The 12,220-nt window shown below is 38.4% G+C and overlaps 1 protein-coding gene and 1 long non-coding RNA gene across 4 annotated transcripts in view; one reads left to right on the top strand and one right to left on the bottom strand.

Annotated features, from left to right (window-relative positions):
- The window catches only part of KCNIP4 (potassium voltage-gated channel interacting protein 4), a 1,115,920-nt gene that overhangs the window by 511,000 nt on the left and 592,700 nt on the right, over nt 1–12,220 (bottom strand). Inside the window, exon 1 of one of the 3 annotated variants that reach the window (XM_017680973.3) lies at nt 5,149–5,349. The exons of the other annotated variants lie outside the window; for them this stretch is intronic. Within the exon in view, the coding sequence (XP_017536462.1) occupies nt 5,149–5,248 (100 nt within the window). The 5' untranslated portion in view covers nt 5,249–5,349. Of the gene's footprint in view, nt 1–5,148; nt 5,350–12,220 lie in introns of those variants that run through there. 3 annotated transcript variants of the gene reach the window in all.
- LOC140849656 (uncharacterized) lies at nt 5,486–9,678 on the top strand. Its single transcript, XR_012131787.1, has 3 exons — nt 5,486–5,791; nt 9,334–9,442; nt 9,520–9,678. It is a non-coding gene; the product is annotated as an uncharacterized lncRNA (long non-coding RNA).

Here is a 12,220-nt window from a genome sequence, read left to right as displayed (position 1 = left end):
ATACAGATTCATTTATGTTACAAGATTTGGTTTAATTTATAACGTAGGGGTTTTATAATACTCTTTATGCAATATTTAGAATAGTATAGTAAATATGTCAGTATGAATGTTAATGCTTATTAAGCAATCTTAGTGATGAAGAGTAGTTTGCATATAGAATATGTTCAAAAAAGGCTTGTAGAAAGAGTTAGTGAATACTTTTTGAAGACCCAGCACTCTTTCCTCTTCACCAAACTATTTGTCATTGAATCATGCTGTAATGTCTAGGACATTAAAATAATAGAGAGCCCGATGACTTGAGTTTGAATTCCAGTTTTGTGACTTATTGATAGAGCAACTTGAGCCATGTTACTTGGCCTACCTAAATATAAGTTTTCTCAGCTAACCTGAGAATGATATCTATTTAAGGAAACCATGGTGAAGATTAAATAAGATAATCCTATATTAATACTGTACTATGTTTAACCCTTTAATACATAGTTTAGTGCTATACTGTGTTTAACATGCCTTGTGTACAGATAATCTTCAACAAAGCAAGATATTAATACTATTTATCACTATTTCATTTTATGGATTGAAAAACTAAGGATTGTAGAGGTTGAGTAATAGCCCCAAATCACATGTCTTGTAAAGGGTGAAGCTGTGATTAGAATCCAAGCAAAATAATTTTGGATTTTCTGAGTGTAGTCTCTAAATATACTAAATCCTCTGTATTAATCTCTTTTTAGGTATTAATGTTCTAGAAATAAAGAAACTATATATGTTCTAGAAATAAAGAAACTATATAAAACATCCTGAAGAAAGTCATTTCATTCCTAGATGGTATAAGAAGATAGTATGTTTAAGTTTTCTAAAATCATCATAAATTATTTTTGTATTTATTAAGCATTACAGGTTAGACAGACTTTTCTGATAGTCCAAATATACATTGGCTTTGACATCCCTTTGCATTTGGGAAGCAGAATGTTAGGATAATTAAAAAACAATATGCTTTATGACTTTCAATTAAACTACTTGAAATAGAAATAATAGCTCCTTTCCTGTCATCACCAGCCCCTTGGTCTTTATTTGACATCATGGGATAGACACAGTATTGATCCCCAATTGATCCGATTTACTGATAGACCCAACATATCCACACTTCTGTCTACATCACAGGAGAAATAAAAAGTTGGATTCCAAACATCCATCTCTGCGTATACGGCTACTAGTTTGCTTAGACAGCTCAAGGATGTTTGTATTATATACAGTATTATAGATAACTGATAAATAAGGTGAACTAAATAAACACAAAAGAAATGCTAATGCTTATTCTACAAAGTACTTAGATTATCAGTTGATTTCTTTTTGTCTTTTTATCAAAGACAATTACCAATAAGTGTGATTTTTTTCAAGTCATGTGTATTACTGCATTTTTGTGAAATTTTGCCTTTTACTGAAGTTGGTAATTGGGAGAAGGATGGTTCTTTCTTAATTCAGTAGCTATTTCAGCATGATTTAATACATATTTAGATGAAAAGTAGATATTTTCACAGACCAGTGTTGCATATAGAGATAATGAAATAGCTTTGCCATGAAAATTTTGATTCAGTTTCTCCCTGGAACACATTAATGGAAAACTACTTCCATTTTTATAGCTGAAAATGAGTCAATTTACTGTTGTGAGGTTTTAGGATTATTCCAGATCAGCAAAACCCTGGAGCTTCCAAAACTCCTCATTAAGCAGAGAGAGCCTATGAACTCTAAACATTGGTACTGTGCATTATCCTCAAAACTTTGCTCAATTTAAAACTAGTATTTGCATGCATAATACTAGTATTATGATTACTTTTCTTAAATAGAAAAAAATATTAATGTTCAACTGAATTACAAAAAGAATGAACACCACCAAAAAATAAAAACAACTGACCTTCAAAATATTAACAAATCATAACATGATGTACTTATTCGTTATTGGAACCCATGTAAATTTTGAGAAACTATATCACCAGAAGGCCAAAAATAGCAGCCCCAAATGTCAAAGTCTAGAGTTACCGGAAAGGACATTTCTCTATTCTCTTGAAATACAATGAAAATCTCCCTGAGGTATGATGATTTATCCCACTATAGAAGAGGAGGACAGATTAGTTCTAACAGCTGTACTGCGTATCAGTTCTGAAGTAGGCCATTGATACCTATTCTATCAGAAAGGATATGTGTTATATAAATGATCAAATTGTCATTACCTGATATACTCATAGAATTTTTGAAATGGAAAGTTCCACGGAGATGATCAAGTCCAGTTTTCTCATTTTAGTCAATTAAAGAAGTAAAGTGGGTTTTCCATTTAGAAAGCAAGAAGAGTGGCAGAAGAGGGGTATGAATCTGGACTCCGACTATTGTTTTGTTTTCTCATGTTAACGAATGTTACCCACTAAATGCAACTCCTTGTGTTTATAAATATATGCCATGGGTCTATATGTAGTATTGCATGTTAATCCATATCACACCTGGACTGGAACAGAAGGGTCCAGGACATCTAGGACCCAGTTCCCAGTCTTCTACATAGTATTCAAAGATGAGCAGATATAAATATTTCAGACTAATGTTACCAATTTATTTTGAAGTACATTTATTCTGTATATATTTAAAACAAGATAATGACTACATTATGCAAATACAACATTATATATGCCCTTGAGAACATAATGCCTATTGCATAAATTGCATATGTAATAATACAAAAAGAAAAATACATTCTGAGTGATAACTACACTATTAAGCATTTATAAGGGTAGATAAAAAGATCTGTTTAGGAAAAAAAATTCAAAACCATCCCCACAGAGTTTGAATCCAGCTTCATATTTTTCTACTTAATACTCAAAATTTATTTCATAGGACATTTGAGCAAACAGAAATAAGAAAGGTAAAAGAAATCATCATCCCCATTTAAAAAACATAAAATAGTGGGGGAGGAAGGAAACTCCTATGTAAAAAGAAATCTGAATGAAAGGAGCCTCTGTCATTGTTTTTAAGAAGGCTTCAGAAAATCTACAAAGATGATATTTTGATAGTCAACATTTTTCTCCTTTCCATTAATTACAATTAGGCTGCAACTTTAGAGGGTACATATTCTGTTCTACAGATTGAAGCTATGTACAACGGAATATAACAATCCAGCCTATTCATTTACTTTCTCTTTCCAGTAAACAAAGTCTGCAGACAACTGAAAGCTTGTTTTGGAGGTTGTTCTGATTCTAGCATTGACTTCAGAGGCAAGTCGTCCAAACTTCAAAACAGAAAGTGCTATTGCTCTCTGTCTCTTTCAATTCTACACATTAAAGATAAATCCCACTTACTGTGGTTATCAACATTTTACCATTTCAAAGTACTTTCTAAAAACACAAGATCAGATATGGATTTATATTGAAGTTTATGAGACAGCATATTCTCTCCATAGTATTAGTACAATATTGGCCAAGATAACTGTTGATAATATAAAACATAAATATAAGAAAGAAACTGTTCATAAACATCAGTACAGTTTGGAATATAAGTAATGAAGAAAAGAGAAAAAAAATAGTTTCATAAAGGTTAGTAACCCTTAGAAGAAGGAAATTCAGGCTCAGATTTGGATGAGTGGATGTTTGTACTCCCTAAAACAAGACCAACACTAGAGGTGATTTCATCATAAATCCATAGTAAAAGCCCCCAATAATAGTTTAAAGAATGATGACACATCATCTATGAAATTAGGCACAAGTCCCTCAACTTGGCTAGGAATACGGACACCAATTCCATGTAACTGTCAGTCTCATAATAAAATCCAGCCTCGTAAAATGGGAGGTCCCAGTCACATTTGCCAGGTAAAATAACACATACTAGTGATCAGAGAAGCTAAACCAAGTTGTTGGTTTCATGACTGTGAACAAGATAAAGTCAATTTTAAAGAGAGGTCACCACTTTCAAAATTTAGAATGTATCTTCTTTTTAGAACTCCAAATGTTTCCATCAGAGAAGGCTGCAAAAAGCATTCTTTGAACTTGCTTGAAAATTACTTTTAACAAACCTTCCTTTCCACCTTCTCTCCCCGCCACCCAGTGAGTAACAAATGTAGGTTTCTGATAACCTACAACGGAGTAACACACTTACTATCATTTGGTATTTGCTATTTGTAAATACAATCTTATTTATGTCACATGTGGTAGTCTTTCTCTGGAGGACTGGATAGTTGTGGATGTAAACACACTTATAATACATTTATGTTTTTACTCAAGTTTAAAATTTGAAGCAAGTAAATAACAAAGCATAACTATGTCAAATATAACCTAGGGATGATTTTAAACATTGCTCTGACAACTTCAGAGAAACAGTAACTAGCTTTACGCAAACATGTTCTCTAATGTGTTCTGAACAGTAAGAATACATATAAATTTCCTCAAACTCTCAAAAAAACATCTAATTCAGGAAAAGATTCCAGCAAGAAAACACCTTATTTTTTAAAGAAAGAGACGAATACAAAAGATAATAGACTGAGCCTCTGATGAATGTAAACAACACTTGAAAAACAATTGGCTAGGTGGAATCTATGTTATAGTCTATCCTGTGAGTTGGGGACTCTGCCCCATAGACTCTACATTGGGATTTACAATAGTTAATATTATAAATACTGCCTAAGACCTTATAAAAAACTTGTCATTCTTAGACTCCAATCTTAAACCATAAGAAATTATCATAAAAGTATATCCATTTCCATTTGATGAACGCATTTGCACAGCAAGAAAGAAGTGGACCTTATAACCAAATAAAGTATGCAGGTACAATTAAAGGGGAAATACGACAAAATAATCTAACATCAATATGGACTAAATGCTCTCAACCAAAACAGACATATCAATTATAAACCTTTAATTTCCTCAATTTTGGGTCTAACATTTTGTTTCAAAGTGTTTCTCACAGTTTTAATGTTCTTTTGCTCTGAAAGCATTACTAAAACTTACAAAAGTTTATTTCATTAATCTTCCCTACACTGGAAAACCTGCCTCTCTTCAGGTCCAACCCCAGAATAACATTTCTCTGATCTCATTTCAGGTGCTTCTAACATTCGCTTAAGAAAATTTTATTGCAACACAGATAATTTTTAGAAGTCACTGAAAAGCACTCCCTTACCTTCTAAACCTGCTTCAATCAGCCCAAACTGTTCCAATAATTTAACAAAAAGCACAATGACGATCAGAACTGCTATCATTTCAAGCCCTTCCAAGTTCATGGTCAGGCTAGGTCATGGTCCGACCACAGCCAGGGAGAAGCGCTCGTCTGCCTGGCTTTCTTTGTAAAGCCATTAAACTACATTAAGAAGGCTACTGCCCGACGAGAAGGGGAGGAGGAGAGGTTGAGAGAGAGAGAGAGAGAGAGAGAGAGAGAGAGAGAGAGAGAGAGAGGGAGAGAGGGAGAAGAGAGAAGAGACGAGAGGGAGACGCTGAGGGACGTGGATGGGAGAAAATGCATCCATCGTGTCTGCCGGAGCAGAGGCCAGAGTGGCAGCCGGATTAAGTCGGGCCTGTCGGAATCATCGGCTTCCTTGTTATCACTCTTACACAGAGAGGCAGCCACGCATGAAGTAAGGCGCAGATCGCAGGAGACCGGGAGGTCACCGGGAAGGTCCCCAGGAAACAGAACGCGCAGCGGCGCTGGCTGGGCGACAGGAGCCCGTGCACCGCGGGGCCTTGTTGGGCTGGTCAGTTGCCTTGGAAACGGAAGCTAAGCAGGCGCCGACCCCGCTGCAGCCAGGGACCCGGCACCGCATCCTGAAGTAAGAAAAACTGACAATGCCGAGGGGAGGAGTGACAGCCTGGATTCAGCTGCTTCAGAAACACTGTTTACTAGTCGGAAAGGCGGAGTGTGTGTTTTGTCCCAACCAGCTGAGTGCAGACAGAGATGAGGCTTAAGAGAGCTGTGCACTATTGACTGTCCTCTGCCCAACGAGGTGCCTTCTCCTAGGGCTCCATCTGAGTCACTAAGAACTAACACTCAGGTCTGAGTAGTAACTAATACACTGTTTCAAAGCATGAGTATGAAAAACTCGTATTTTTAATATTTGTAAATTTTAGAGTTTAGCAGCTACTTATGCATTAGCTCATTGCCATTCAACACACCAACATTTATACTTTTTTCAATGTCTACCTCCCATGCTTTAAACAACAACAACAACAAAAAGATTTAAGTAAATGCGGAGCCAGAGAAAGTTTGAGAAGAAAAACAAAAATCAGAAACAAAACTCTGGTGTTTCTGTCTCTATTCTGCACAATCATTTTGCCTGTTGCCCCCATCCACATTACTGCCCAAATAGAGCACGACCACATTAAAATACAGAATATGTTTTAAAAACCTAGAGTTAGAAAACATCTCAGAAAGCCAGTTCAATCTCCTATTTCATAGATGAGCACACTGAGGACCACGAGAGAGTAAGAATGACAGGCAGGCAGAGCAGGGTAGGATGCAGGCATCCCTAGCTACTGGTTGGCTTTTGGGGCAATGCAGTGAAATGGAGCTGAGTATGGATTCCAGAGCCAGACTGCCTGGATTCAGGGCTAAGCCCTCCTACTAGTGGTGTGACCTTGGGTAAGTCACTTAACATCTCCATGCTGTGATATCCTCATCTGTGAAAAGGAAGATGCTAATATTGTTTGCTTTATTGGACTGTTGAGGTAAATGAGTAATATTTTTTAAAGAATGAGTGTTTAGTCACCACTAGCTCTTGTTTACATCACAAATCTCTCCGGGCTCTATTCATCCCACACAGGGTTGTTTGCCAGAATAATTACTTGGAGTTGAAGCCCTCATCTTATCATTCCCCCAGTCAAAGGTTTTCCATGACTCCCTGTTTTCTACTGAATCAAGTCTGACTCCTCTGAATAGCATCCTGGCCTCTCCATAGTCTGGTACCGATCCGAGGAGTGCACCTCACTGGCCCCTCTGCCCACCCACTCTGACAGCTCAGCTTCCTTCTCCCAAATGCATTCCGTCTTCTCCACCTCAAGGCTTTGTATATCTATTTGGAAAATTATGTCTACACCATCTTTGCCTGTGAGGTTTCTAAAACTCTTCCATGAAACTTCTCCAGGCAGAATTGAAGGAAATGTCTACTTTTTAGTGTGTGTTTCTATAGTACTTTTTCCTCTTACAATGGGTTATAGCCACTTGGGTACATATCTCCACAGCTTATATGTGAGATTCTAAAGGGCAGAAATTATGTCTTGCCCTACGTGCCTTTATGCATTGCACATCATACTTCATAGATGTTTGACGTAGATACTTTTTGGCTAACAACAGTCATCATTAATTTGTTAATTACCATATACCAGATGTTTCGCAGACATTGCTTTTCTCTCTTAGTCACTCTGAAAATAGGTATAATTAGATAAGATTTACAGAGAAACACTAAGCCTCAGAGAGTTTAAATAGACTCAAGGTCATGCCACTGATGAGTGATGGGACCAAGACTCACATTCTGATTTGTTAAACTCAAGGCCCATGATTTCTTTCCATTATACCACACAACTTTAAATGCATTAAATATACAAATATTGGCAAAGTACTTATCAGCCTAGAAATGAAGGTTACACTCAAAATGATCCCCTCAAACTGTTTTGTGACATTCTAATTAATCCTTTAAGCCCCATAACTTTGCAACATGAAATGTTTCTAAACTAGTAGTTAATTGAATGCATGGATCTTCCTTCCTGCTCATTCACAGGGTTCTTATAACTGAGACACACAGCACCTCTGGTCTCCAGAAGGGATTTTTCTGTGTTTTCTTTCCAGCGTAGAAGTCAGTAGAGCCCTTCAACTTGCCCCATAAATGAACTGTCAGTGATCAGATCCCTTTGTGTTCCCATTTCAAATTGATATCTTGGCAACAAAAGCAAAAATAAACAAGTGGGTCTACATCAAATTAAAACACTTCCCTGCAGCAAAATGACAAACAACTTGATTAGAAGATGGGCCAAGGTCTTGCAGAGATATTTTTCTAAACAAGACAAACAAATTGTCCACAGGTGCATAAAAAGTGCCCAGCACCACGACTCCTCAGGGAAATGCAGATCAAAACCATAGGGAGCTATCCTCTCACACCTGTTAGGATGGCTGGCACCGAGAAGATGAAAGAGAACGACTGTTGGCAGAGCCGGGCAGGAAAGGGAACTTCTGGGAAGTGTTGGTGGGGATCTAAATCGGTACCGCCATTATGGAAAACAGAACGAAGGGGCCTCAGCAAACTAAAAGTAGAATTATCACATAATTCAGCAATCCTGCTCTTGGGTGTTCAGGCAAAGGAAATGAAATCAGTACTTTGAAGAGCTAGCTGCACTCTCATATTCATCGTGGCATTATTCACAATAGCCAAGATAGAGAAACAGCTGAAGTGTGCGTCAATGGATGAATGAAATTGTCTCTCTCACACACACACACACACACACACGCATACTATTCTGACTTAAAAAAGAATGTAATCCTGCCATTAGTGACAACATAGGCGAAACTGGAGGACATTGCGCTAAGTAAAATAAGCCAGAGTTACAAGAAAAATACTGTATGATGTCACTTATACATGGAACCTAAAAAAGTTACCAGGGGCAGGGAGGTGGAACAATTGAGGAGGCATTGGTCGAATGTTACAAAGCTGCAGTTATGACTTAATAAAGTTTAAAGATTGAATATACAGTATGATGACAATACTAGATTGTATATACTTGAAATTTGTTAAGAGTAGATTTACGGTACCCTCAGGACAAAACAAAACAAAATGGTAACTGTGAGGAGATGGATATGTTAATTAGCTTGACTGCCATAATCACTTCACTATGCTCATTATATCAACATATCATATTGTACACCTTACATATATGTACACTTTTTATTAAAATAAATTTGCTGTTCTTGAGCCGAGAGCTCTGTGCAGGCAGGCTGCTAGTGAAAAGTGCCAGAATCAGTCTTTCCACGGGGTTTGCGTGTTGCAGGAATGGGTTCTCTTGGAGCTGAACCTCTGCAGAGCCTGTGAGGTTTCCTTTCAGATTTCTCTCTCCTAAGCTCAGGGCTTTACCAGTGCCACCACCTGCCCTGTATATTTGTTTACTTGTTTAGGTAACTTCTTCTCCTGCTAGAATATAACCTCCTGTCTATGAAGGAGATTTTTGTCCATCTTGTTTACTGGGAAACCCATGAACTTAGGATACTCCCTGGCACATAGGAGGCAGTGACTAGCTGTTGAATGACTAATGTAATCCATATTCTCACCTTTGCTGCAAAGCCGCCTGCTCGCTCGCTGATCTGCCAGGACCCCATTCCATGATCTAGGGTGCCAATTCCATCTGTGCATCCATGCGAGACTTCTGGACACACTCTTCAGAGGCCCCACACAGAGGAAGACTCCCAGAGCATGGTATTCCTGATACCTCTCCTTAAAGTGAGCCACAAGCAATGCATACTGGGAACTCTTGGCTGCATTCTTCTCTCAGTGTTTCATGTGAGTATGATTTGCAGTTCCTGATGACATGACCAAGGAAAGCAATACAAGGAAGGCATCATGGAGGGTCTCCCCATCTGGAAAACCTATACACCATCGGTGTGGCAGATGAGAATTACATCCACTCCCATCCTTTTGATTTTCAGCTGAAAGAATACCACACTCTAAACAGGTAATGTAGTTTTGTCAAAAACTCTGAGTTTCAAGTTATAGTTTTGACTCAAGTTAAAAGTATTAATCCAGTGTCTTTTCTTCCTTGAGGGCCTGGTGTTCCTGTTTAGAAGAGAAACACTAGGGTAACCAGTGGAACACAGAAACCTGGGAACAGACTACAGATCTTGGACCTCATTCAAATTACTTAAATTGTTTAAAGCTGTTTGCTGGTCTTCAATGGGCCTGATACACCACCAGGGCTTCTCTGTGAGGACTCAGTGCCATGATATTTGTAAATGACACTTAGGCCCCACAGAGCACACTTGGCCAAGCACTGGGCTGAATAACCACACTGGTTGCCTTGTCCTCACTACCACTCTTTGAGGAAGGTAAAGATTTTCATGATCAACTTGCAGATGAAGCAATGGAGGCTTGTTAGTAAATTGAAGAGTTAATAAATTGCCCCATGTCGCAAAGTATCAGAAACCAGCTGGGCTGATGGCTATACCCTGTCAGGACATTTCCCCCATAAAGAACTTGACAATAGCCAGGTATACACTAAGCACTTGATAAATGCTTCCCTTTACTAATGTGCAAAGGTCATTGGGATAAGTAACCAACACTTTGTTACGACTTTTAAAAAGTCTGTGCTTTTGAGATTGATGCAATTTTAGACACAGGAAAGCTCTGCACCCCTGCCCCTAGGGTGGGGGAATGGGGGAAGGGATGGGTACGAGGTAGCTGTGTGGGAGGGGGGCACTTACGACATCTGCCTAAAGCTTCTAGGTGACATACCTTCAAGAAACTGAGGAGGGTCAGGCAGATACAGGTCTTACTGTTTAAAAGAAGGTTCGACAAAGCAGCACTGGAGAGTCACTCAGGCTCTACTGCCACATGAAGGTTTTCTTGTCTGTCCCCAGAAAAATCAGCACACTTACAGACAGACTCATCCTCTTTTACATCAGAGCATATCACTAAATGCAGTTTGTTCAAAATCACCAGTTACTGACAGGAATGAAACCATTTCTGCTTTGTTTTCAGCCATATGACCTTTGGAAGGAAAGCAATGTTTCTAACCGAGGCAGAAAACACAGGGGTTCTGGCTATTCATGTCTTTTTTATTTCAGGTAGGGGATGGTATTAAATGGTGGGGAGCTTTCTCCATCCAGTAGTCTCAGAGGTCCAATTAGCTGGCCTGGTCAAAACTAAATTCACTCCATTTATTTCTGATTATTCATCATTTGTTCACTTGGTTTAATACAAGGGGGCATGGGTACTAAAAACCCTAGGCCCAGTCTGTGCAAAGCTTAAAATCTATTACAACTAAATTTAGATGATAGTAGCTAATACATTAAGGATGGTCACTATTTGATAGCTTAGGAAACTGCTTTCACTGCATCCGCACATAAACTCTGTTAGGTAGTTGTCATTATTATCTCTATCACACAAGGCGAAAATCAAGGAACAGAACAATTCATCTGGCAGTAACATTGGGAAATGTCCAACTCGGGATTGAAACCCATGTCTTACTCCAGAGACATACCAAATAGTGTTTTCGATGTAATTGCAAATAACTACCATCTATGGAAGCATTTGGTGAAAGGCTTTAAGGATGTGTGGAGAGTAAGTACCAGGAGAGCCAGAGATCCCACTTCAGCTTGAGGAGTAATGGGCAGAAGGAGAATGGGACCAAGCATCAGACTTGGGCCATTACAAATACTAGGGGGCAATTCTTTCTTCATAGCAAAGGCAGCCTACATTACATGACCAGTGGACAATAATACTAGCCTTGCCAGAGAATTCACCCGGGGCTGGGAAAACACTCAAAGCCAGACAAATCATGTGCCCTGATATCACCATGAACTTTTTCCTCATTTTTAAGGCCATCTCCCATTCTGACACACAAAGCAAGCATCAGTCGCCTGACTCTAACTCACTCCCTGCCGTTGGCAGTCACTTAATGCAAGAGAAGCTTGGCTAAATCCTATGACTGAGTAAATAAGGAGGACATTTGACCCTTCAAAATGAACTAAAATAAGACCCAGAAGTGAGGCATCAAATGAAAAAATTGTTTCAATAATAATGTGAAGAAATCATGACCCACATTTATGGAAGTGGCTGGATAATGCAGAAGTTAGGACCATGCTGGGATATAAATCTCCATGCTATGCTATGCTTTTGGGACTTGGTGACTTCAGACAAGTTGCTGATATGATTTGTACCAAGCCCTTACAACAGAGACTGTCTCATTGTAGATGCTCAGTAAATGGGACCTATCCTTGTTATGCTTATTGAGTTATTGCTACATATAAAGTTCTAATGGCTTTATATGAATTATCTTAATAAATCTACAGAACAACTCAATTACTCAAATACTGTTAATATTCCCAGTTTCCATGTAGATAAGGAGCAGAGTATCTTCAATTGCACTGGGATTCTAAAGAAAAAACCACTGCCTCACATCTCCCAGTGAGGTCACCACCACCTTTACCACAAGTAATACAGGAATACTTTATTCACGTATAAGGACTTGGAATTTTAAACTGATCTTCTTAAGAAAAATGT

Source organism: Manis javanica, chromosome 5 (assembly GCF_040802235.1).
Source record: "Manis javanica isolate MJ-LG chromosome 5, MJ_LKY, whole genome shotgun sequence".
NCBI classification, from domain to species: Eukaryota; Metazoa; Chordata; class Mammalia; order Pholidota; family Manidae; genus Manis; species Manis javanica.
This window is presented reverse-complemented; position numbering and strand designations above follow the sequence as displayed.